General features: G+C 45.4%; 1 protein-coding gene across 2 annotated transcripts; it reads left to right on the forward strand.

Moving 5' to 3' along the window:
- The first annotated feature begins 1,418 nt into the window (after window positions 1-1,418).
- TRIM42 (tripartite motif containing 42) lies at window positions 1,419-24,785 on the forward strand. 2 transcript variants are annotated; one of them, XM_007518846.2, is made up of 5 exons: window positions 1,419-1,851; window positions 4,722-5,422; window positions 8,920-9,734; window positions 13,618-13,842; window positions 24,541-24,785. In XM_007518846.2, exons 1-5 carry the CDS (start codon window positions 1,511-1,513, stop codon window positions 24,625-24,627), a joined length of 2,169 nt encoding a protein of 722 aa, XP_007518908.1. In that variant the 5' UTR covers window positions 1,419-1,510; the 3' UTR covers window positions 24,628-24,785. The 2 variants fall into 2 exon arrangements, with proteins under 2 accessions (XP_007518908.1, XP_060060099.1); XM_060204116.1 differs by lacking the exons at window positions 13,618-13,842; window positions 24,541-24,785 and adding an exon at window positions 11,032-11,222.
- The last annotated feature ends 438 nt before the right edge of the window (window positions 24,786-25,223 follow it).

Below are 25,223 nucleotides of genomic sequence, written 5' to 3' on the forward strand. Positions count from 1 at the left end.
TTTCCTGTCTTTTTAGTTGTCCATGCAACTGACAGAATGGGTCACTATGGAAGGAACTGCTTAAGTGGAGCCTATACCTTTCCTGTCTTTTTAGTTGTCCATGCAAACGGTGATTTCTTTGATATGTAAACACTGTGCATTGTTCACAAAAGAGTTCTAATGCAGGAAAAGTCCAAAAGAGGAAAATCACATTAATCTTTTTCATTCTCTTTTCTTTTTTATCTTTTTTCCACCAGGGTTATTGCTGGAGCTTTGTGTCTATACAACTCTAATGCTCCTGGTGGCTTTCTTTCTTTCTTTCTCTTTCTTTCTTTCTTTCTTTCTTTCTTCCTTTCCTTCCTTCCTTCTTTTCTTCTTCCCTCCTTCCTTCCTCCCTTCCTCTCTCTCTCTCTCTCTCTCTCTCTCTCTCTCTCTTTCTTTTCAATGATGGGACAGAGAGAAATTGAGAGGGAGGGACATAAAGAAGGAGAAAGATCAAAGAGAAAGATAGCACTGCTTCATCACTCATGAAACTTCCTACCTGCAAGTGGGGCCTGGGGACTTGAACCTGAGTTCTTGTGCACTGTAATATGAGTGCTCAACTGGATGTGCCAAGCCACTACTTAGCCCCATAGTGTCTCCCTTCCTTCCTTGTTTCCTTCCTTCCTTCCTTCCTTCCTTCCTTCCTTCCTTCCTTCCTTCCTTCTTTCCTTCCTTCCTTCCTTTCTTTCTTCTTCACTGGATAGGACAGAGAAAAATTCAGTGGAGGGGAGATAGGGAGAGAGACAGGCAGACACCAGCAGACCTGCTTCACCACTCATGAAGTGTCTGCTCCCCACACCCCACATGTGGGAAGTGGGTCCTTGTGTATAGTATTAAGTGCACTTAACCAGGAGCACCACTGCCAGGCTCCTACAATGGTCTTTTTTTTTTTAATAGCAGGTGTGAGACAGAGGGGGAGAGCAACAGAGAGAGAAGAGGAGACACCTGCAGCACTGCTCCACTGCCGGTGAAGTTTCCTTGTTGCAGGTGCTCCCAGCATCCAGGATTCAAACCCAGGCCCTTGCTACATAGTAACATGAGCCACCTGGCCTCCCTACTTTCCTAATTATACTCAGACCTCATGGTCTGTGAAGACATACCTGAAATCTACAGCACCAGCTAGGAAAATCAGCTTCTGAAATTCACCTCATACCCTAAAAGTAACATGCTGAACAACCCCCAGCATGCCCACTGCACTCATGCTCCTTGAGGGTTGGTCCTCTGGAATTCAGAGTGTCTACTGAGCTTGCCTCCCACCCCCTGCTCTCTTCCTCCACCCATGCTGAGTGAGCTATGTGGGGAGACAGGGATTATGACATAAACAAGGGGTCTCAGGAGGTCTGCGTCAATGCCAGCCCCCAGCTCCCCAGCAGGGCCACCGCCTGTGCAGCCTCCAGCCAGCCACCCCATAGCCATCTCCCAGCTGAGGCCTGATCGTGACAGCTGACAGCAAGACCGCGGTGTGACAGTCGCAGACCCGGGAGGAGCCATGGACACGGCAATGTGCGTGTGCTCCCCGTGCTGCACGTGGCAGAGGTGCTGTCCACAGCTGTGCTCCTGCCTGTGCTGTAAGTTCATCTTTACCTCCGAGCGCAACTGCACCTGCTTCCCCTGCCCCTACAAGGACGAGCGCAACTGCCAGTGCTGCCACTGCACCTGCTCAGAGAACCCCAATTGCCACTGGTGCTGCTGTTCCTGGGCCAATGACCCCAACTGCAAGTGCTGCTGCACTGCCAGCAGCAACCTCCAGTGCTACTACTACGAGAGCCGCTGCTGCCGCAATGCCACCATCTCCTTCCACAAAGGTCGCCTCAAGAGCATCCGCACGTCGTGAGTGCACCCCCTCCCCGGCCCTCACTCTCTAGCTGGACAACCAAAGTGGCTGCAGCATTGTCTTCTTTTTCCTTCTAGAGACAGAGAGGAAGAAGAGAGAGAGAGAGGAGAAGGAAAGGCACCTGCAGCACTGCTCCACTGCTTGTGAAACTTCCCCCTGCGGGTGGGGACCAGGGGCTGGAACCTGTGTCCTTGTGCATGGGAACGAGTGTGCTCTACCAGGTGTGCCACTGCCCAGCCCCCCTTTGTAGCATTTCAGTGTACCCTAGTTAGCCAGTACCCAGGCATATACCTGCGGTACAAGTTCTAGTTTTTTTAGCCAAGTGACTAGGCTTGAGCTCGCCTGAGCTCTAATTCATGAGCTGCCTGCTCCATTGTTCGTGGCAAACCAGACTGCCTGTCTGCCTGCCTGCCTGCCTGCCTGCCTTCCTCCTTTATTCCCTCCTTCCTTTTATGCCTTTCTCTGTACTTTCTCTCTTCCTTCTTTCTTTTCAATAGGGACTGGGAGACACAGTGATAATGAGGGAGAGAGATGGACAGAGGGACACCTGTAGCACTACTCCAACATTCATGAAGCTTCACTCTTGCATATGAAGAATAGGCGTTTGAACCTGGGTCCTCATGCATGAGAATGTGTGTGCTTTATCAAGCATGCCACCACCTGGACCTTGTGTTCTTAACTTTAAAATGTAGCACTGCACTGGGATAGTGCACTGCTTTGCCATGAGAATGACCCAGGTTTGAGGCTGGCCCCCTCTGCGTTGGAGGAAGCTTCAGTGCTGATCTCTCTCTCTCTCTCTCTCTCTCTCTCTCTCTCTCTCTCTCTCTCTCCCTCTCCCTCTCTCCCTCTCTCTCTCCCTCTCCCTCTCCCCCTCTCCCTCTCCCTCTCCCTCTCCCTCTCCCTCTCCCTCTCCCTCTCCCTCTCCCTCTCTCCCTCTCCCTCTCCCTCTCCCTCTCCCTCTCCCTCTCCCTCTCCCTCTCCCTCTCTCCCTCTCCCTCTCCCTCTCCCTCTCCCTCTCCCTCTCCCTCTCCCTCTCTCCCTCTCTCTCTCCCTATCTCTGTCTGAAGTAAATAAATTAAATGCAGCACTACAAAATGGAAAGTGGCATGCCTGCCCTTAGCCTGGTCAGTGTGAGAATGAACATAGGTGATCTAAGAGTACAGAGTATCCTTTCTGTCCCCCCTCTGAACTGGGGGTGTATGCAACAGGATAAAGGAGAAGTGACGGCTTGCACAGCCCACTTTGACCCCAATGGCCTGGTTAAATTTCCTTGGTTGCCTTGAGTGCCTGTCCCCTGGAGGAATGGCACTCAGATGTCTTAGCTACTCCATGGGGTCTTCACCCTCTGTGTGTTCCTCTTGCTCTGGTTAAGTCAGTTCTTTAAAAAATACGTATATTATTCATTTATTTATTTTCAATGAAAGAGAGACCAGAGCACTGCTCAGCTCTGCTTTGTGGTGGTGCTGGGGATTGAACTTGGGACCTCAGAAAACTAAGCCTCCCAAGCCCCTTAGTCAGTCATCCAGCATTTGCAGGTGCTAAATTCAGAGGGGTTTTTTTCTATCATTACTAGTGATTTAATTGTGGTTTATAAGATTATAAGACTATAGGGTGTTGGCCAGGGAGGTGGTCCATTGGATAAAATGTTGGACTCTCAAGTGTAGGTCCTGAGTTTGAGCCCAGGTATTGCTTGCAAGAGCCAGAGTGACATGTTCTCTTCTGGCTTATCATTAATAAACAAACCTAAAAAGATTACAGAGGTATATGTCCACATTGAATTTACCACCAAAGATTTGTGCCTCATCACCTTCCCCTCCCACCAGATAACCTTCATAGTTCTCATAAAGGCTTAGGGAAAGTTTTTTTTTTTTTTTTTCATTCCTTTTATTTTCTTCAGTTTGTGTTTTTCAGTTCTCTATACATGTGAGTGAAAATCTCCGGAAGTTATCTTTTACCTCCTCACTTAATTTTATTAAACATAATCACCTCCAGTTCCATCCATTGTGTCCCAAGTGATGCAATATTCCCTCTTTTTCTCTCTCTGTACTCAATTCATTTCACTATTTTTTTTTAAGATTAAGGCAGAGAGAGATTGAGAGACCAAAACTTCTTTCAGTTCTGTGGGAGCAGGGCTCAGACTTGGGTCCTGTGCATAGCAAAGCTGAACTATCCAAGAGAACTATTTTGCCTGCCCAATTCAGTTTCAGTTCACTCAAAGGATTCTAGAACATGGACCCAATGTATACTGAGGACGCAGAGAGGGTTGGATGAACCCATCTAAGGGTGCCCAGTTAGAAGAGGTAGGTAAGAACCCTGATGGGGTGTCCCCTAATCCCCACCCAAGGGACTGCTGTCAACCCTGCCCCACTCAGGCTCTACCCCAAGGGCTTCTGTCAGCCCTGCCCTATCACCCCCCCACCCCAGAAGCTGCTATCACCACTGCCCACTTCACCCCCACCCCAGGGGCTGCTGTCACCCCTTTTCCCTTCACCCCTACCCCAGGGGCTGCTGCAATCTGCTGTCAGACCTGCTCCCCTCACCCTCACTCCCACCCCAGGGACTGCTGTCGCCCCAGTCCACCCTACCCCCACCCCAGGGGCTGCTGTCAGGCCTGCTCCCTTCACCCACACTCCCACCCCAGGGGTTGCTGTCACCCCTACTCCTCATCCTCATCCCAGAGGCTGCTGTCACCCCTGCCCTCTCCCCTCCCCCTAGAGGCTGTTGTCACCCCTATCTATTTCACCCCCACCCCAGAGGCTGCTGTCACCCCCCCACACCCCCCCACTTCAGGGGCCACTGTCACTGTTGCTCCCTCTTCTGGGGACGAACTGTGACTCTCAGACACCCTCAACGCCTCTCCTTCCAGTTCCAAGACAATGTTGCGCATCGGGGGCAGCAGCGACACGCAGCTGGACGACCCCAAGTCCATGGCGTCGGGCGGGCAGCTGCTGGAGCACCTGTCATGCCCTCTGTGCCACCGCCTGCGCCTGCACTCCTTCATGCTGCCGTGCCACCACAGCCTGTGCGAGAAGTGCCTGCGGCGGCTGCAGAAACAAGCAGAGGTAACAGAGAACTTCTTCATCCTGGTGTGCCCGGTGTGCGACCGCGCACACTGCATGCCCTATAGCAACAAGATGCACCTGCCCGAGAACTACCTGCGTGGCAGGCTGGCCCGGCGCTACATGCAGCAGCACGGCTACCTCAAGTGGCGCTTCGACCGCTCATCGGGGCCCACGCTGTGCCAGGTGTGCCGCGGGCGCCGCCTGGCCTACAAGCGCTGCATCACCTGCCGCCTCAACCTGTGCAACGACTGCCTCAAGACCTTCCACTCGGACGTGGCCATGCAGGACCACGTGTTCGTGGACACCAGCCCCGAGGACCAGGACGAGAAGATCTGCATCCACCACCCGTCCAGCCGCATCGTGGAGTACTGCCGCAGCGACGACGAGCTGCTCTGCACCTTCTGCAAGGCCTCGCTGCACAGCGGCCACGACACAGTCAGCCTGCTAGACGCCTGCTCCGAGCGCTCTGCCGCGCTCTTCAGCGCCATTGCCAAGTTCAAAGCAGGTGGGAGGAGGGGGGAGGGGCCTGCGGGGAGAGGAGAAGGATGGGGTTGACCAGAGTAGTCTACAGGGGGGCAAAGGAGGAGAGAGGAAGGGGCGCAGGGGAGGGGCAGGCTGCAGCCTTGGCTCATTGTCCCGCAAGCCCAGTCACTTTGGCTCCCTGTCTTGCCTTCCCCACGTTTTTAATGGAGGTGGTGGGGCTGGCAAACTTGCCTCACTTGGAGAGCGGAGAGCGTGCTACTTTGCCTTGAGCCAGACCCAGGTTTGAGCCTAATCCTCAGGACATTGAAGGACGAGGTTTTTGTTTTCGTTTTTGTTTCTGTCCTCTTTTCTCTCTCATTGTTTTCTTTCAGAGTACTGCTCAGTTCTGGCTTGTGGCAGGTGTGGGGGATTGCACCTGGAATTTTAGACTCTCAAGCAGGAGAGTCTCTTTCCATAGCCATTGTGCTATCTCCTTTGGCCCCTTTCCTCCCTCCATTCTCTTCTTTCCTTCTTTTTCTTTCTAATAGAGACAGAGAAAAATAGAGATGGAGAGAGAAGGAGAGATACCTACAGCACTGTTTCATTTCTTGTGAAGCTTCACCCCTGCAGTAGGTGAACAGGGACTTGAACCTGGGACCTTGTGCATGGGAACTTGTGTGCTATCCTGGCCTCAAGTGATTTTTATTTTATTTTATTTTATTTTTATAAGGACAGCCAGAAATCAATAAGAATGGATATAGAGAGGGAAAGAGACAGACATGAAGTTTTCCCCCCATAGGTGGGAGCTAGGGGGCTTGAATTCAGGTCCTTGCATGTTGTAGCATGTGTTATTCAACAAGGTGCTCCACCATCTGGCCCCTAGGTAGTCCTGATTTTTTAATGGAGGGTGAGAGGCAGACACAAATAGGGAAAGAGAAAGAGGCACTGGTCCACTGTTTGTGAAGCTCCCCACCCTCTGGAGTTGGGGTCCAGGGGCTTGAACCCAGCTCCTTGAACAAGCTTGGTTAACATATGCACTTTACTGGGGTTTCACCCCTAATGTTTGCCCCTACATACTTTTTGAGGACTCAATTCACTTTCTTAAGAGGTGCCATAAATTTGCTTTTTCAGTAAATCCCCTGGTAATTCAAAAGCCCACTGGTCTGAGAACACACTTGTAGACTCTCTGGACACTAAGTGTTCAAAGACCCATTGAAGTTGATGTTTAAAGATGCAGAGTCAATCCTGAATTTTAAAAATTATTTTCAGAAAGAGCCAGCTAGCCAAAGAGGCAAAGAGAGTGAGTGAGTGAGTGAGTGAGTGAACAAAACCATAGAGCCTAAGCTTCCTTCAATGCCTTGGGACCCAGGCTCAAACCTGGGTCATGCATGCAGCAAAGCAGGTGAGCTATCTTGCCCTGTTCATATCAGAACCACCACAGGGGCAGGGGTTACCACTGAAAACAGAGCCAGTGGCCCATCTCTGCTGACTCAGTAACAAGCTGGAGGCTTTCAAAAACTCCAAGTGCTTCACATATGTTCCTGGAGAGACAACCACTGGATCTGGGGGAACCCACAGGTCTGGCTTGTTGCCACTCAAAGTGCCCTCTGAGGAAAAGGAGCTCTAGTATTCTGTGGGAACTTGCTAGACATACAGAGACTCAGGCTCAATCACCTGGGAATCTGCATTTCCTTATTTATTTATTTATTTATTATGATAGAGACAGAACTAGGATGAGAGAAGGGGAAAGAAGAGGGGAGAGGAAGAGATATCTGCAGTGCTGCTTCACCACTTGTGAAGCTTCCCCCTGGGGAAGTCCCCCCTGGGAACCTGAACATGGTAGCATGTGCTGTCTACCAAATGCACCATTGCCCAGCCTCTTTTCTAGCCATACATTTTTTTAACCTACATATAAAAACATCTTAGAGTTGGTGTATTCCACCGAAGTAAAAGACTCTGGGGAGGGGGGAAGAGTACAGGTCCTGGAAAAGGATGACAGAGGACCTAGTGGGGGTTGTATTGTTATGTGGAAAACTGAGAAATGTTATACATGTACAAACCATTGTATTTACTGTCAACTGTAAAACATTAACGCCCCAATAAAGAAATTAAAAAAGAAAGAGAAGGCAGGACCATAGGAAAAAATGTGCAAAAATATAGACAGACAATTATAGACTAATATGTTAAGTGAGATAAGTCAGAAAGAGAAAGAGGAGTATGGGATAACCCCACTCATGAATAGAAGTTGAGAAATAACAGAAAGAAAGACATAAAACAGAAATTGACTGAGTTTGGAGTATTGCACCAAAGTAAAAAACTCTGGAGGGTGGGGGAAAGGGTAGATTTTTCAGCTCCACTATGAGTGGTAGGGACACAAACTTTTGATGGCAGGAATGATGTTAATATACACTCCTATAAACTTATAAATCACTAATTAAAAAGACATCTTCCTTGTAGGAAGCTATATATATATATCATATAGCAATATATGGACATGATCTATAATACGTGTTTAGTAAATAGTAGCTATATTTTAAGTTTTTCTTTCTTCCTTTCTTTCCTCCCCCCACTCCTCTTTTACCAGAGCATTGCTCAGTTTTGGATATGGTGGTATTGAAACTGGAGCTTTGGGGCCCCAGAAATGAATATCTTTCCACATAACCATTGTGCTTTCTTCCCCAGCCAGTAGCTATTTTTTTTAATATTTCTTTTATTTCTGGGCCTGTGGAATTCCTTGTTTGAATAGTGTGTTTCTTTGCTGTGTATGACCTCAGATTGATGCCTGTCCCCACCTCATTGAAGGAAGCTTCAGTATTATGCTCGGTCTCTCTCTCTCTCTCTATCTAAATACCTATATATTTTTTCAGTATCACTTTATTGAGAAAATTTTGCAGGATTGATGTCAGGAGGATCTATTTTCACATTTCCATGGTGTGAGTCCATCTCACCTTCAGCTAAACCATCATCTTATTCCACCACAGTGACTTAGGTCCCCAGCCTCCTCTTAGTGCTTCTGCCTTCCCTTTCTGAATCTCTGGATCTGCTGTGATGGACCACAGTCCATTGAGGATTCACTATGGAGTGTTCTTTGCTTAGTTTCTTAAAGCCCATCTGTGAGTGAGCTCATTGGTGAACAGTAGCTAGTTTTAAGAATATTTCCTAGAAGGCACTTTGACTCAACTTTGTTCTAACTTTTTACCTACTGTAAAGCTGTGGTACTTCTAAGGGTTTGGGCTAAGGATGTTTCTGACTTCTTTTTTTCCTCTCTCTTCCTCCTTGCCTCCACTTCTCTCTTTCTTTCATCCTCTCTTTCTTTCTCTTAGAGAGGGGGAGAGAGAGAGAGAGAGAGAACCAGAGCATCACTCTGACACATACAGTGCCAGGGATCAGACCCAGGGCCTCACGCACATGCGTCCAACACCCTCTTCACTGCCCCACCTTCCAGGCTTCCCTGTCCATTCTCTTAGAACACAGGGTCATTTGCTTCCAGGGAAGTGAGCACGCTGACCAGCTTCACTAACCCCATGGTGGTCCTCACAGTCAGATATGAGATCGACAATGACCTCATGGAGTTCAACATTCTCCGGAGCAGCTTCAAAGCTGACAAGGAGGCCAAGCGCAAGGAGATCCGCACAGGCTTCCTGAAGCTTCGCAGCATCCTGCAGGAGAAGGAGAAGACCATCATGGAGCAGATTGAGAACCTGGAGGTGTCGCGGCAGAAGGAGATCGAGAAGTATGTGCGCATCACCACCCTGAAGGTCAACGAGATGGATGGGCTGATTGCCTACTCCAAGGAGGCCCTGAAGGAGACGGGCCAGGTGGCCTTCCTGCAGTCGGCCAAGATCCTGGTGAGCCAGATCGAGGAGGGCATCCAGAGCACCTACCGGCCCGACCCCCAGCTGCGCATGCACGCCTGGCACTGCATGCCCCTGGACTTCAGCGAGCTCTCCAGCGCCATCCACGGGCTCTTTCCCATGGGCCCCAAGAAGGTCAGCTCGTCTGGGGATTCCCTGCCCTCACCCTACCCGATGCACTCGGAGATGATGATTAGGAAAGTCACCTTCAGCACCCACAGCTTCGGCAACCAGCAGATATACCAGCGCAGCTCCTCCCTGCTGTCCTTCACCGCTGGCGAGAAGGCCAAGGCTGGGCTGGAGGCGGGCGGGCGTGCACAGTCCACCGCCCTGGCCAAGCCCTCCGAGGGCCTGTATACCTACTGGAGCGCCACGGCTGAGAACCAGTCTGTGCAGGGCGGCGGCAGCTTCCACAACTGGTACTCTTTCAATGAGGGCACTGTGAGGACCCCGGGCCCCATCATCATCTACCAGACTCTGGTCTACCCCAGGGCTGCCAAGGTAGGACAGTCTCTGGGGACCCAGCGATGGCACGCCTGATTGAGTGTACACATCACCATGCACAAGAACCCAGGTTCAAGCTCCTGGTCCACATCTGCAAGGGGGAAGCTTCACAAGTGGTGAAGTAGGGCTACCAGTGTCTTCCTTCTCTCTGTCTCCCACTCTCTGTCAAAATAAAATAATAAAAATATCTTTGTGAAAGAAAGAAAAAGAAGGGACCTGGTGGTTAAACAGCTGGTTGAGTGCACCATGTGCGAGGACCCAGGTTCAAGCCCTCAGTCCCCACCTGCAGGGGGAAAGTGTTGCAATTGGTAAAGCAAAGCTTCAGGCGTCTGTCTCTCTCCCTCTATCTCTTCATTCCCTCTCGATTTATGGCTATCTCTATCAAATAAATAAAATTTTAAGAATAAATTTTAAAAATTAAGAGAGAGAAAGGGGGAGAGGGCACATCTGAAGGCCCCAAGCCCACTTCAAAGGCAGTTTCTATTGAGAGAGCACTCAGTTTGGTAATGTGAATAACGTGAAGAAATTGCTTGAAGAGTCTATTTCCCAAAGGTAAGTCAGAAATGGTTGAGGGAACATAAAAATTACCTAGAAATATGGCTTGCTCAGTAGAGAACAACACTTGTTACCATGTGTGAGGACCTGGGTGTGAGCCCCTAGACCACCATGTGGGAGTGCCTGCAGAGGGGGAAGCCTCAGGAATGTGGAGCAGTGCTACAAGTACCTCCTTCTCTTCCCTTCTCTTTCATTATGTCTATCTCTCATCGTTTATCTACAGTAAAGAAAAGAAAAGAAAAATATTGACCACTAGTATTAGTGGGGTCATGTAGACATGAGCCCCAGTGTTAACCCTGGTGAGGTGAGAGAGGAAGAAAAAGAGAGAGAGGAAAGAGAGAGAGAGAGAGATCCCATCCCTCTATCAGCTATTCTTATACAATGTTTCTTTTCACCTTTTTGTTTTGCAAAGCAACTGACTGTGCACTTGAGCTTCTTTCTTGCTAAAACAAAGATTTTTTTTTTTTCCAGTGGGTTTGTGAGACTTGAGCACTTTGCTTTTTTCTTTATTTTATTTTTTTAGGTTTGTTTGTTAATGGGGTTGGGGGGAGAGCTGAGAAAGAAGCAGAGCATCATGCTGGCACATGAGATGCCAGAAATTGAGCTCAGGACCTCATACTTGAGAGTCCAAGGTTTCATTCATTGCACAATTTCACAGACTGCAGACTATACCTTAGTACCTAGAGTCCAAACAGAAGAAAGTCAGGACCCCAGTGAGTTTGATTTTTCCAGTCTACAGGGGAAATTGTCACTAATGTTTTGGAGCCTGGTTCTGACATCAAAAATGAAGTCACATTCTCCAGGCAGAGAGCACACCTTCCTCTGGGCCATGAGCATCATTACCACAGAGAATCATTGCCCTTAACAGGAGAGATGCTTACAAAGGAATAGCTGAACTCACTTTTCAAAAGGGGATTTGACTAGCAAAGACTGCATGTATGTTCAAGGCTGTCTGATGGGAGTTCAGGGCTGTCACTTCTCCATATACCCCAGAGCTTGGGAAAGCTGAATTTTGCTGTGGGTGGTAGGACTGTGAAGTCTGCTTTAACTTTGGCCAACACCTCTTTTTTAAATTTTTTTATAAATATTTATTCCCTTCTGTTGCCCTTGTTTTATTGTTGTTGTTATTGATGTCATCACTGTTGGATAGGACAGAGAGAAAAAGAGAGAGGAGGGGAAGACAGAGAGGGGGAGAGAAAGATAGACACCTACAGACCTGCTTCACCGCTTATGAAGCGACTCCCCTGCAGGTGGGGAGCCGGGGGGCTTGAACCAGGATTCTTATGCAGGTCCTTGCACTTTGTACCATGTGCACTTAACCCGCTGTGCTACCACCCAACTCCCTGGCCACCACCTCTTAGTCATAGCTGGGTAAGCTCAAGCAAAAGTCATTGGTCATCAGAAGATCCTCTTAGATTACTGCCAGACGGTGATATTTGATATGAAAATATCGATAATGCTCATTTTAGGGCTTAGTATGGAATTCAAGCAGGAACTGTGGTGCTTAGAAATGTAGAAAAAGGTGCTGGTGGATAGCTCAGCCAGTAGAACTAAGACATTGTTATTCATAAGACCCTGAGTTCTAGCCCCTTCACATCATGGTAGCACTATGGATAGCACTATAAGAAATGTGGATGGTGGAGTGTGTGCTGTGGGGTCTCTCCTCTCTGTCTCCCTCCCTCACTCTGTCCCTCACCCCTCTCAAGAAAGAATGAAATAAGGAATAGAAATATTGGCAAGGAAATCTGTGTTGACATGTCTCAAATGATGGTTGACTAGGAAGATATCGGCATAGAAAATATTCTTGAAGCTAGTTTTATAATTTATCAATATCTATCTTAAAATCCTTATGGATAGGAGTCTGTTGGTAGTGCAGCGGGTTGAGCACAGGTGGTGCAAAGCGCAAGGACCAGTGTAAGGATCCCGGTTCAAGACCCCAGCTCCCCACCTGCAGGAGAGTCAATTCACAAGCAGTGAAACAGGTCTGCCGATGTCTATCTTTCTCTCCCCCTCTCTGTCTTCCCCTCCTCTCTCCATTTCTCTCTGTCCTATCCAACAACAATGATGACGTCAATAATAATAATGACTACAACAATAAAAAACAACAAGGGCAACAAAAGGGAATAAATAAATAAATGTTTTTTTAAAATCCTTATGGATTTTTTTGTAAAAAAAGAATTTCTTTCTAAAAACGCCTCCCTATTTTCAAGACTGTGGAAGATCTGTAGTGGTTGTCTATGGGGATGGGGATGGAGACACAGACCTTTGGTGACAGGAGTGGTGAAAAATAAATTCATTAATCAATCAATTAATTAAAAGGAAAAAAACTCCTCCCAAAGAAGCATTATAGAATCATGCCAAAAGTATTCACTGAAGTGTTGTTTGCTAGGGTATAAAGTTAGAAACAGCCTAAATGTTCAACAATAAGAGAATTAAATCATTTATGAAGCATGCTACTAAAATATTTCTGAATTTTTTATGAAACAGAGAAATACATAGAATACATTAAGTAAAAAAAAAAGCAGGAATTAAGGTACTATAGTCCAGATTATATGTATTTGTATGTTTTGTGCATTTCAAAATTAGAAAGAAGCAATGAATGGACTCATGGAATTGTGAGATTATGAGTGACACTTAGCTTCTTCCCTTATACTTTTTCTGTATTTTCTAATGTGATTTCTTTTTTTGACCATGAGAAAAATAATTTGATTTTTATTACTAAGCTAAAGTCATAAAAGGCTCTAGCTGTAAATGTATAAAAAGTAATTATAAATTAATCATATTAATTAATGAAATCTTAAAATGTATATACTCAAAAGAGCAATTACAAATTAATTTTATAGTCACAATAACATTTAAATTCATTAGAATTTGAATGAAGAATGAAATACTGCTAAAAATACAATTATAAAATTTCATGCATTGACTGTTAATTGGCACTTTTTTTATTGCCACCAGGTTATTGTCAGGTTCAGTTGCTGCATGATGAATCCACCATTCTCAGTGACAATTTAGCCTTTTCATTTTTTCCCTTTATTTTATTTGATAGGACAGAGATAAAATGAAAGAGGAGAGAGAGAGAGAGAGAGAGAGAAAGAGAAAGAGAGAGAGAGAGAGCCCAAGCTTTCTCCTGCAGGTGGGGACCAGGGGCTTGAACCCAAGTCCTTGCACACTGTAATGATCAAATTCAACATCTTCAGCAGCAAGAGGGAAGCAGTAGGGTCAGCTCAGGCTCACACTGCAGATAAGCTAGGATGCACACCTCCAAGAGAAAGCAGCCTGCTCCCCACATCTCACTGTCCCCACATGTCTATGTCTCCTCTAGCTCTACTGGACCTGCCCCACTGAAGATGTGGACTCTTTTGAGATGGAGTTCTATGAACTCGTCACCTCTCCTCCCAACAACGTTCGCACTGAGCTCTGTGGCCAGATCCGGGACATCATGCAGCAGAGCCTGGAGCTTCACAACCTCACGCCCAACACAGAGTACTTGTTCAAAGTCAGAGCCATCAACGATAACGGGCCTGGGCAGTGGAGCGACGTCTGCAAGGTATCCTGTATGGAGTTTCTCAAAGCCTTGTGGGGATGACCCTGAACTCATAAGACCTGCCCCATATCCCCATTGTAACTGTCCACACTGGTCCCAAGAAAGGCAGGGCCAAAGAGTTGTCCTCACTCAGCGTAAATGAGGCCTGAGAATGATTCTGTTCCATTCAAAAAAACATTGATACCTGGCATTGTGCTAGGATGTAGAGACTCAGAAGGAAGTAAGACATGACCTTTTAGGCAACTCAGGTCTCATAATAAAATAATTTTGTCAGAGGAATAATAATGATAATAAAAGGAAACAATACCCTTCTGGTGACTTCACAATGTAAACAAAATACTGAGTGTAAACATGTCCTGTAAAATATTTAGGATATACTTGCACTAAAATTATATTTGTTTTATCTTAAAAGGTTTAGCTGGAGAAGCATTCAACCTGTTTTTTTTTTAATTTTTTTAAATATTTATTTTATTTATTTATCCCCTTTTGTTGCCCTTGTTGTTTTACTGTTGTAGTTGTTGGATAGGACAGAGAGAAATGGAGAGAGGAGGGGAAGACAGAGAGGAGGAGAGAAAGATAGACACCTGCAGACGTGCTTCACTGCCTGCGAAGCGACTCCCCTGCAGGTGGGGAGCCGGGGTTCAAACCGGGATCCTTATGCCGGTCCTTGTGCTTTGCCCTTAGCCCACTGCACTACAGCCCGACTCCCTCAACCTGGTTTTTAACTCACTTGATCCTGGAGCAGAGCATGGCCCTCCTTCTCCAGCTAAACCTCTCCCTCCCTCTCTCTCCCCCAGCCCTTCAGTGTTGACCCTGTATTCTTCCCTATGTCTCATCTGTGTTTAGATGCTAGGGCCAGGGGCAAAGAGAAGGAGGTGCATGGGCTTTTCTTAGATAGATGCCTGGTCACCCAGCTTAGAATAGGAATTCCTTGAGAACAGAATTCATATCAAGTTTGTCTTCCTTTCTCCCCCAAACTTATCCCAGCACTGTGTGCATACAACAGGTTTTTGATGGTTATTGAATGAATACATAAGTGGGATCGTGGCCAAAACAAATGAATGACTGTCGAAGTGAAAGGGTGAGGAGAGAAACTGATAAATAAAGATCAAACAACACAGAGTTCCATGAGATGTCTGGAATCTGTAAAGAGTTTCATACAACCGGTCAGGAAATAACATTTTGCCCTGGAATGTGTTTAGGTGATTCATCTGCGTGGCTTCCTTGGAAGGGAGCTCACTCCCTTCTCTTTGCTCTTCAGTGTGATTCCTAAATGAGCAGAGCGCTAATTAATGAGCTTTTCCAGAAGCCTTATTTTTTTCAGCCTGGCAGAGCTGCAGTATAGATTCCCCACTCCCCCTTCTTCAGAAGTTTCTCCCCCCTTCCTCTCCGAGACTGTTTTAGCATTCCAGGGGATACTGTGGCTTCCCGGCATTTGTCATGATTTGCATAAGCAAAGGCTTTGATGGCAAAGAGAAATAAGCTGGGCTGTTTGAAAGGCATTTATAAAGCTTCAGAAGAGTAATGACTTCAGCTCTTTGCGAAACAAATCAAAATCTTTTTCCTTCAGCATCAGTTCCACGCAGGTATTTCTGAAAGGTTTCATTTAATAGACTGAAATTAGGCAGAGGCGACACTGTTCCTGATCTAAAAGGCAGTATTTCCCTCCTGTGCATTCTTGTAACAAAAAAAGAAAGGGTGGGGGGAGGAGAAGGAAGGAGAAGGAAAAAGGAGGAGGAGATGACCAAAAAAAAAAAAAAATGACACCTTTTAGATTTGATGTTCATTGTCTGGTTCTTGTTGATTTTTAAGGGATTTGGTTGCAGTGTTGTAGGGAAAGAGACCCAAATGTCTCTCCCATGTTGTCTGGTTTTTCACAGTAGGATCCACAAAGAATTGGGGACTCTAGGATCAGGCACTGAATGCTTTAGGAAAATGAAGGTACATGAAAGACAAGTATGGATCATCTGGAGTGAATAGTGACTTGCTGGTTTCTGAGATATATATCTCAACCCTATCTACCTGGAATGAATTTTCCATTGATTTGTTTAAATGACCTTACTCTTCTACTGGTCCTGTGCTCAAAACTTGTGGGGAATGAGGTGGAACATGTCCCCCATATTGTTGGTTCATCAATTACAAATATTTAGGGAGGCATTATAAGCTTTATTTAGGAAAATGAAAACATGCATATAGAGCATATAGAGACATATGGGTCATTCAGACAAAATGGCGAATAGCTGACCAAGCTGGGGGCTTTTATGTACTTTCTAAGACCCTGCCTTCTTCACTTCTTTTTTTAAAAAATATTGATTTATTCCTTTTTGTTGCTTTTTTAATTGTTGTAGTTATTATTGTTGTTATTGATGTCATCATTGTTGGATAGGACAGAGAGAAATGGAGAGAGGAGGGGAAGACAGAGAGGAGGAGAGAAAGATAGACACCTGCAGACCTGCTTCACCGCCTGTGAAGCAACTTCCCTGCAGGTGGAGAGCTGGGGGCTCGAACCAGGATCCCTATGCCAGTCCTTGTGCTTTGTCCCACCTACACTTACCCTGCTGCGTTACCGCCCAGCTCCGCTTCTTCACATCTAAGTCACCTCTAGTCCGTTACTACTGTTTCTTCTTCCTCCAGTGACCTTTCTTTTCCTTCCCTCTAGGTAAGGGAAATAAATAGCCTGACTTGCTTCTCAGGTGTTCTCCAAATTCTCTTCTCTCTCAGTGATGGAGCATAAAACAAAGGATCCTGGCAACTGGGGTTTAGGGACCTTTAGCCCTAATCTCCCCCTAACACTTTCTAAGGACGCACCTTCTTCCTGTCTAAGCCCCATCTTTCCCCTCTGTCCTGGAATTTTTGTAGACAAATACAAGGTCTCAGTTAATTCTATAATGTCCATGTCTTGCTCTAACTCTGCCTCTAACATTATCATACATGAAACATGAAAATAGACCTTCAGGCTCTGGAAGGTTTGTTGAAGGGCAGCTAACTCTGCCTGGACACTATGTATTCTGGTCACAGATGGTTCCAACTATTGCTCCTTCTTTCTTCCTTTCTTTCTTCCTTCCTTCCTTCCTTCCTTCCTTCCTTCCTTCCTTTCTTTCTTTCTTCCTCTCTTTTCTTCTTTCTTTCTTTCTTTTCTTTTTTTTTGTCACTAGGGTTATCTCTGAGGTTTAGTGTCTGCACAGCTCCACCATTTTCAGCAGCATTTTATTCTTTCACTTCGATATCCAATGAGAGACAGCAAGAGATAGGAAGGATAGAAAGGGAGAGATGGAGAGAACAGATATATGCAGCACTGCTCCACTATTTGCAAGGCTCCCCCCACCCCCGCAGGTGGGGAATGGGGGCTTAAACCCAGGTCCTGACATTTGGCAAGTTAACCTGTGCACTCCAGTGGGTGAGCCACTACCACCTAGCCCCTGCCTCTATTTTATAGAAGAAGAATTTGAGACTCACAGATGGCAAGTCCTGACCTTCTTTAAGTCAAACACATGCTTGATGGGAAGCTGAGTCTCATCTGTGGTGAGCCCTCTTCGTCCCCTGCACCCAAGTCAGATGAGGCTAAGTCTGAGCTAGGTGGACTCAGTGCTGGGAACCTGGCACCTGATAGTGGAAGAATGTGGTCAAAGTCAACACCTGGGAAAGCTAGATGTTTGCTGTTGTGGAGCATGAAGATCATACATACATTGTACATGGGATTCTGTGGCTGTGGGCAAACTCCCAACTGCATGGTCTGCCAGCTCCTAGAGTACAGGCAGTGGGTTGGCCTTACTCACACCCCAATGAGACCCTCTAACAAGTAAGAGTCAGTATGAGGCGACCAGGTGGTGGCTTACCCAGTAGAGTACACAGATCACTCTGCTCAAGGACCTGGGTTCAAGCCCCCAACCCCTACCTGCAGAGGGGAAGCTTTATGAATGGTAGAACACTATTGTAGGTATCTCCCTTTTTCTCTGTCTCTCTATCCCTCTCTGCCTCTCTCTCTCTCTCTTTCTCTCTCTTTTAGTCTATCCCTCTCTGTCTCACTCTATCTTTTACCATCTATCAAAAAATAATGGCCACTGGGAACAGTAAAGTTGTGCAGCCACTGAGCCCCAGAGATAAAAGAAAAAGCAATGCTATATATACTTTTTTTAAAATTAGACAAATCAAAGTACCTTTGACCACAGTCCTCCCCATAGTTTCCCTTTATATGGGTGCTCTCTCTCTCTCTTTTTTTCTTTCTTTGCTGGCTTTGAACTATATCACTTTGCAAGTTGGAGAGATAGCATAATTGTTATGCAAAAATATCTTTATGCCTGAGGCTCTGAAGTTCCAGGTTGGATCCCGAGCACCGCCATAAGTCAGAGCTGATCAGTGCTCTGGTCTCTTTCTCTCATTAAAAATAAATAATAAAATATTTTAAAAGAAATATACCAATTTACTTAGAAGATTATTCTGGAGGTCAGAAATTCAAAATAAGCCCTACTGGATAAAATCAGTACATCAGCAGGACTATGTTTCCTCAGAAGCTCCTGGAAAGATTCATGCCCATGTCATTCCTACCCAGAGTACTTAGCTTATATACAGTGCTCCCTTTTTCTTCAGAGTCAGCCATATGGTGGTATGAGGGTGAGAGTGGGGGGATATACTTACTCACAGGGCCATATCTCTGGTTTTCTTTCTTAAAATGTTTATTTATGATTGGATAGAGAAAGACAGAGATTGAGATGGGAGAGGGAGATAGAGTAAGAAAGAGACAGAGACACCGGCAGCCTTGCTTAACCACACCACTTGCAGGTGGGGACCAGGGGCTTGAGCCTGCATCCTTGCACACTGTAATGTGTGTGCTCTACCAGGTGTGCCACCACCTGGCCCACATGTCTCTGGTTTTCTTCTGTCTCTCTAGTCCATTTTGAAGAACTATGGCCATTTCATCAGAAGTACTGATCATACAGGTTAACGTCCCTGCCCCAAAGCCCGTGGGTTGGCAGTTTTTGTTTATCTATTTATGTGTTTTAGTGGGAGAGACAGTGAGAGAAAGAGAGAGAGAAAATAAGAGAGAGAGAAAGAGAGAGAGCACAAGGCTCAACTCTGGCTGATGGTGGTGCTAAAGATTGAACCTGGGATCTCAGAACCCAAAACATGAAAGTCATTTCAGAACCCAAAACATGAAAGTTATTTTTGCAGAACCACTATGCTATCTCCCCAGCCTGGACTAGCAACCTTAATACCCCTTTGCCGAGTAGCACCCCATATTCACAAAATCTCAGGACTATTGGATTGAGGACTGATGGGGGAAGGGGTTTTACCAGACGTCCCAGGATACAACAGATTTGGAGAAGAGAATTCAGACTCTGCTCTGCTCTTTGACATGACAATGACTTTAACTCAGGGGCAATAGTGACTCTGTTCTCAAGAGAGCCATCACCCCCCCCCCACACACACACACACACACACACACACCACTACACCTTGAGTTATGGTCTCATAGCTTTTTCCAGATCTAAGAGGAGGTCTTACATCCTAAGCCCCCATCTGCCCGGCACTTCCCATGCTTGTTATATCTCCTTTCTCTCCTTTCCCTACCCCTCTCTCTTCTTGACTCTTAAGGCTTTACTTCTGAAAATACACAGGCCTTCTCCCCCATCCAAGGCAGGACCTGTATTTGTACACTGCCTGAGGAACTATAGAGACAGACCCAGAAGAGGACCAGTCTGTGACTGTCACTGGGTCTGATTAGACCTCATGATCTTCACCACCAGGAATGATTGGCAGCTCTGTCTCTACATTTAAATGATCCAGCTTTCTGCTGTCTTGCTGGTCCAGTGTATATTCGAGTGCTAGCTCCTTATTGTTTTTGTTTGCTTTGCTTTTAATTGCTACCAGGGTTCTCACTGGGACATGGTGTCTGCATGACAAATTCACCACTCCCAGAGGACTTTTTTTTTTTTAATTTGAAAGAATAGAGAGAAATTGAGATGCAGTAGGAGAGGTAGAGAGGGAGAAAGACACCTGCAGCACTGCTCTACCCCTCATGAAATCTTCCCTCTGCAGGTGGGTATCAGGAGCTTAAACCTGGGTCTTTGTACATGGCAAGGTGTGCACTCTACCAGTTGTGCTATCACCAGGTTTACACCTTATTGTTTTAAACTGCTTTTTTTCCCCCCCCCACCACCAGGGCTTTCACTGGGAATTTATGCAGGTATTACAAATCCACTGCTCCTGGAATCTTTCCTTTCTCTCTCTCTAAGATAGAAATTTAGCAGGGAGTAGGAGATAGAAAGGGAGAAAGAGAGACATCTGCAGTACCACTGCTCCACCACTAGTGAAGCTTTCCCTCTGCAGGTAGGGACTGGGGACTTGAACCTAGACAATATGTGCTCTCAATTTACTGTTTTAAACTGCATTCTGTACACTTCTTTTTTTTGATTCCTCCTTACATTAACCCACTTCCCTGATGCATTTTCCTTTTTTCAAGTGAGACACTGAATGTCCTAGATAATGATTTTAGACTTTGCTAATCTCTTCTTTGTTCTGACATTGTCTCTTAGCTTTGCTTTTAGAGGGATTGACAGAACAGTAGAATTCTCCCATTCTGATGTGTTCAAAGTCATTACTTATTTCTCCCTCACCATCTGACCTCTGGGAGCTCTGTGTTGAAACATCCATAAGTTTAGATCACAAAGGTAATCTTGCAATCCTGGTTTGTTTGTTTTTTTAACTTAACAGTTTTGCCTTTCAAACCCAGGCCCCTTACCCATCTAGAATCCACCTGTGTCTATATTCTGAGTTGGGACTGTACTTTAAGATCTATCTGGTGAGTGAGTTTGCTTGGTGTCATTTTATAGGCAATGACTTCTCTCATTGAAACAGGCACTTTGATCTCAGATACTAGGCACTTGGGGGGGTGGTATCTCTCAACTCACTATTATTATAGATTGTTCGTTATGTCAATACTGCTTTTTTGCACTTTTCCAGATTTGGGGGGCGGGTATCACAGCAACAGAAGCTTTCTCTAATAAAGTGGGGGCTATACATGAACCTGCGTCACATACACAGCAAAGCAACACACTGTCCAGGTGAGCTATTTCACCAGTCGCAGATTATTTTTCAACCTCCCATTTATGCATTATCTTTTTTGAAGTACTAAGGTAAATCTACTCATTCATCCTTAAAGTTTAATTAACTACCCCTAAGAATACATTTTTTTTTCATGTGGATTACAAAGTAAGAAACCAGGGAGAGAACATCATTGTTCTGCAAGACTGAATCCCTGAAGTCCCTAGGCCCCAGATTCAGTCCCTGGAACCACCATAAGCAAGAGCTGAGCAGTGCTCTGGTTAAAAATAAAAACATAGATTATGGAGGAAGTATACTGGATTCCTATGTTTTTTAATTTTTTAATTTTTATTTATTTATTTTTCCTTTTGTTGCCCTTGTATTTTATATTGCTGTTGTAGTTATTATTGTTGTTGTTATTGATGTCGTCATTGTTAGATAGGACAAGAGAAATGGAGAGAGGAGAGGAAGACAGAGGGGGAGAGAAAGATAGATACCTGCAGACCTGCTTCACTGCCTGTGAAGTGACTCCCCTGCAGGTGGGGATCCGGGAGCTTGAACCAGGGTCTTTAAGCCAGTACTTGTGCTTTGCGCCACATGCACTTAAATTGGATTCTTATTTTAAGAGAAAATTCCAGGCAGCTGAGACCCTAAGTACAATCCCTAGCACCACACATGATAAACTAGAGCTGAGCAGAGCTCTAGTCTCTTTTTCTCTTTCTATTTATTTTATTAAAGGTAAGTAAATTTGGGGGGTTAAGTGGTAGTGCAGTGGGTTAAGTGTACAGGGTGCAAAGTGCAAGAACTGGCACAAGGATCTCGGTTCGAGTCCCCAGCTCCCCACCTGCAGCGGGGTCGCTTCATGAGTGGTGAAGCAGATCTGTAGGTGTCTATCTTTCTCTCCCCTTCTCTGTCTTCCCCTCCTCTCTCCATTTCTCTCTGTCATATCCAACAACAATGACATCAATTACAACAATAATAATAACCACAACAACAATTTAAAAAAAAGGGCAACAGAAAGGAAAAAAATAGGAGTAGTGGATTCATGGTGTAGGCACTGAGCCCCAGCAATAACCCTGGAAACAAACAAAAAAAAGATAAGTAATTTTTTATTCCAAATGAAATTTTATTGGGAAGGCTTTGAGTCTGTGAATTATTTTTGCAGACAGTGGATTTTTTGTAATACCTCTGAACACTTACTCTAATTATCTGCCATGCACTTTAATCAAGTTAAGCCCAATATTTTATAAACTTAACTTGATATTGGGAATGTTGTTTTATATTTAACTTTTAGAAGAAAATTTTAATTTTTAATTAACTTGTTGCTTAGTTTTGATTTCCACAATCTTGATACACTTACTATTCTGAGTTGTTCTGTTGAGTCTGCTTATTTTATGAGGAACAAGATCCTATCATCTATACATAGGAATAGTTTTATCTCTTCCCTTGCCATCCTTGCGACTCTGATACTCTTTCTTTGACTATCACTCTGATCCGGGCCCCACAACCTAAAGAAAGTGGCTGTAGTTACAACTGAGATCCTTGTCTCACTTCTGAACTCAGCATCTTGCCACTGAACTTTGGTGATTCTGATTTATCTGACACAGTCTATTACCTCCATTAAGTTAAGGGAATTTCTGTATACCTCAGAATCTCTGAAAGTTTCACCAGCCTTATGAATTTTTTATGCTATTTGAGATAATCATATGATTCTTCTCCTGTAGATGTTAATGAAGTGAATTGTATTGATTTTCCAATGCTAAACTCTACTGCACTTACAGAATAAACCCCTTGTAAGGTTTATGGTGCATTATTTTTTAATACACTGAATTTTAGTTAGCTCATATTGTGTTTTGTTTTATTGCATCTATGATCATAAGTGAATCAGATCTATAATGTCTTGCTTATATTGTTTTTATCTGGTTTTGAAATCGATATTTTGCCACCCTAATAAAATGAGCTTGAAAGCTGATGCCCCATTCCCATTTTCTAGCAAAAGTCTTTCACAAAAGCTTGCCAACTTTCTCTTGGGAAGTCATCAGAGGCTGGGCTGTCAGGGGAGGCATGGACATGACAACTATCATTTCAATCTCTTTAGTGTCTTGATTTTTTATTTGTACCCTGTTGATCCTGTTTCACTTGGAAGTCTTGTTCACAGTCACATTTCATATGCTATTGCTCCACTCACAGGCCAAACACAACCTTTTCCTCTGAAAATTCCAACTATTTTAAGGCAAAACTCAATTTCCTTGTGTTGTATGAGTTAAGTTCCGCCTCCTCCTCTATGACGACTGTAGATATCTGGCTTTCACACTATTTATGTGTCCTTAATCAGAGTCATATCTGCACATTCTCTCCATTTTTAAAAACTGTATTTTAAAGAGAGAGAGAAAGATACCCAGAGAGATAGACCAAAGTATTGTTCAGCTTTGGCTTACTGTGGTGCTGAGGATTGAACCTGGGACCAGGGAGCCTTGGTCAGGAAGGCATTTTTGCAAAACCACTATATTTTCTCCCCAGCCCATGTTCTCTCTATTTTTATCCAGTATGGCTCCTTTAGTGTTATGGATGTGATACCATCTTTACTTTGCACAAAGCCCTATTTTTTCCAAAATTGAAAGTAAACTTTTGTGTAACAGAGAGAATAGTGGTAATGGGGTTTTTTTTGTTTGTTTTTTGTTTTTGTTTGTTTTTTGTTTTTGTTTGTTTGTTTGTTTTGTTGTGTTTTTGCCTTTTCCCTGTGAAGGCAAACACCAGGGATTTAAATCTCTCAAATATAGAGATTTAGTCTTTGTGCAAGTTGGGCTTTGCCCCATCTAAGCTGCAACCCCACCACATCTGCCCTGAGTCACCCAGAGTCAGTTATGAGTGCAGTGAGCTATCTCCCATCCCTGGATCTCACACCCACCCCAATCCACCACTAAGAAAAAAAATAATAATAATTCCTCTTCAGTGAATTTTTCTGGGAATAAGCAGTCAGACCACAGTAGGGAGAGGACCCAGGAATTTCAAGATGAGACTTGGAGACCTGAGGTGAGCTGGTGAGCCGTCAGGGAGGTCCCTTCTGCCCAGTGCCTTCAGTTTTTTCTGGGCCATTCACTCACTGTGAGCAAAGACAGTGTGGGCCATCAGAGAGAATTAGCTGGGAGAGCCACTGTGACTGGACTCACCTTTCCTACAGGTGTCCTTTTTTTGCCACCAGTGTAGGGAGTGCAGAGATGAGAAGTCCTCATCTGTTTTCCTCTAGTACGTGTGCACACACACATGCACACATGTCTCAGCTGGGTGCTCACCAACTAGTGAGAAGGTTAAGCACCTGAGTGAAATACATAAGTGATACAAGCTGTGCTAGAAGCCATCTCCAGGATCTGGGGGTTGGAAACCCCACCTGAGGGCATAGCCCAGAGAGGCTATCAGCAGCACCCAGCCACATCAGCTACCTAAAAGTGTCCAGGGCCTGCCTATCAACTGTGTGTTGGGGTGGGGTGTGTTCCCCTGAGCCCCAGTTTATTCATCTGGAAGGTGGGACAGATGGTTCCCACCTGGTGGGGTTGCATAAGGAGTGTGCTATGGCAGGACCTGACACACACAGGGGACTGGCTTCCCTGGAAGGAACACTGTCCCCATGGCTGCCACCTCAGTCTCTGCCTCTGCTCATAGGTGGTTACACCAGATGGGCGCGGGAAGAACCGAGCCAAGTGGGGTCTGCTGAAGAACATCCAGACCGCCCTGCAGAAGCGCTTCTAAGCCCCCATCCAGGAGGCAGGGGCCTTCACACACACCACGGAGTAAGCAGACACAGGACACAAACAGGCAGATGTATTTTTCTCACCACTTCCTGGGTCCTCTGACTTCTTCTGGTAGGAGTCTTCTAAAGTCAATAAAAGGAGATGTCTGATGCCACAGCCTCTGTTTCCCTGTGGAATGTGATGTGGGGCCAGGTGATATCACATACAGTTGAGTGCATACGTTGCCATGTGCTGGGTAGAGGGTGAGTGCAATAGCTCACTTGGATAGTACACTACTTTGCCGTATGCATGATCTAGCTTTAAGCCCGATACCCCCCTCCCCCACATATACACACACTGCACTGGAGGAAGCTCTGTTATGTATACACTGTGAAATGGTCATGGTAATGGGTTTAGCCATCTGTCACCACACATAATTACAAGTGTTGTCTGGGAGAATGGTGTTAGAGTGGAGAATGGAATCTGAGAGTTGGGTTAGGGCAGAGAGTAGCTCCAAACTTGAATATATATATACAATTAACGGTTTACTTCATCAACCTGACCCAGGGCCCATTTATAATTAGCACAGAAGCCTGTATAACCTCTGGGTCCCTG

This window comes from Erinaceus europaeus, chromosome 1 (genome assembly GCF_950295315.1).
Source record: "Erinaceus europaeus chromosome 1, mEriEur2.1, whole genome shotgun sequence".
NCBI classification, from domain to species: domain Eukaryota; kingdom Metazoa; phylum Chordata; class Mammalia; order Eulipotyphla; family Erinaceidae; genus Erinaceus; species Erinaceus europaeus.

What these genes read in the sequence shown, in the direction of transcription:
- TRIM42 (XM_007518846.2), top strand. Translation starts at nt 1,511, where the DNA reads ATGGACACGGCAATGTGCGTGTGCTCCCCGTGCTGCACGTGGCAGAGG. An exon ending in TCTACCCCAGGGCTGCCAAG is followed by an intron (nt 9,735 to 13,617) that starts GTAGGACAGTCT and finishes TGTCTCCTCTAG; the next exon opens with CTCTACTGGACCTGCCCCAC. An exon ending in AGTGGAGCGACGTCTGCAAG is followed by an intron (nt 13,843 to 24,540) that starts GTATCCTGTATG and finishes CTCTGCTCATAG; the next exon opens with GTGGTTACACCAGATGGGCG.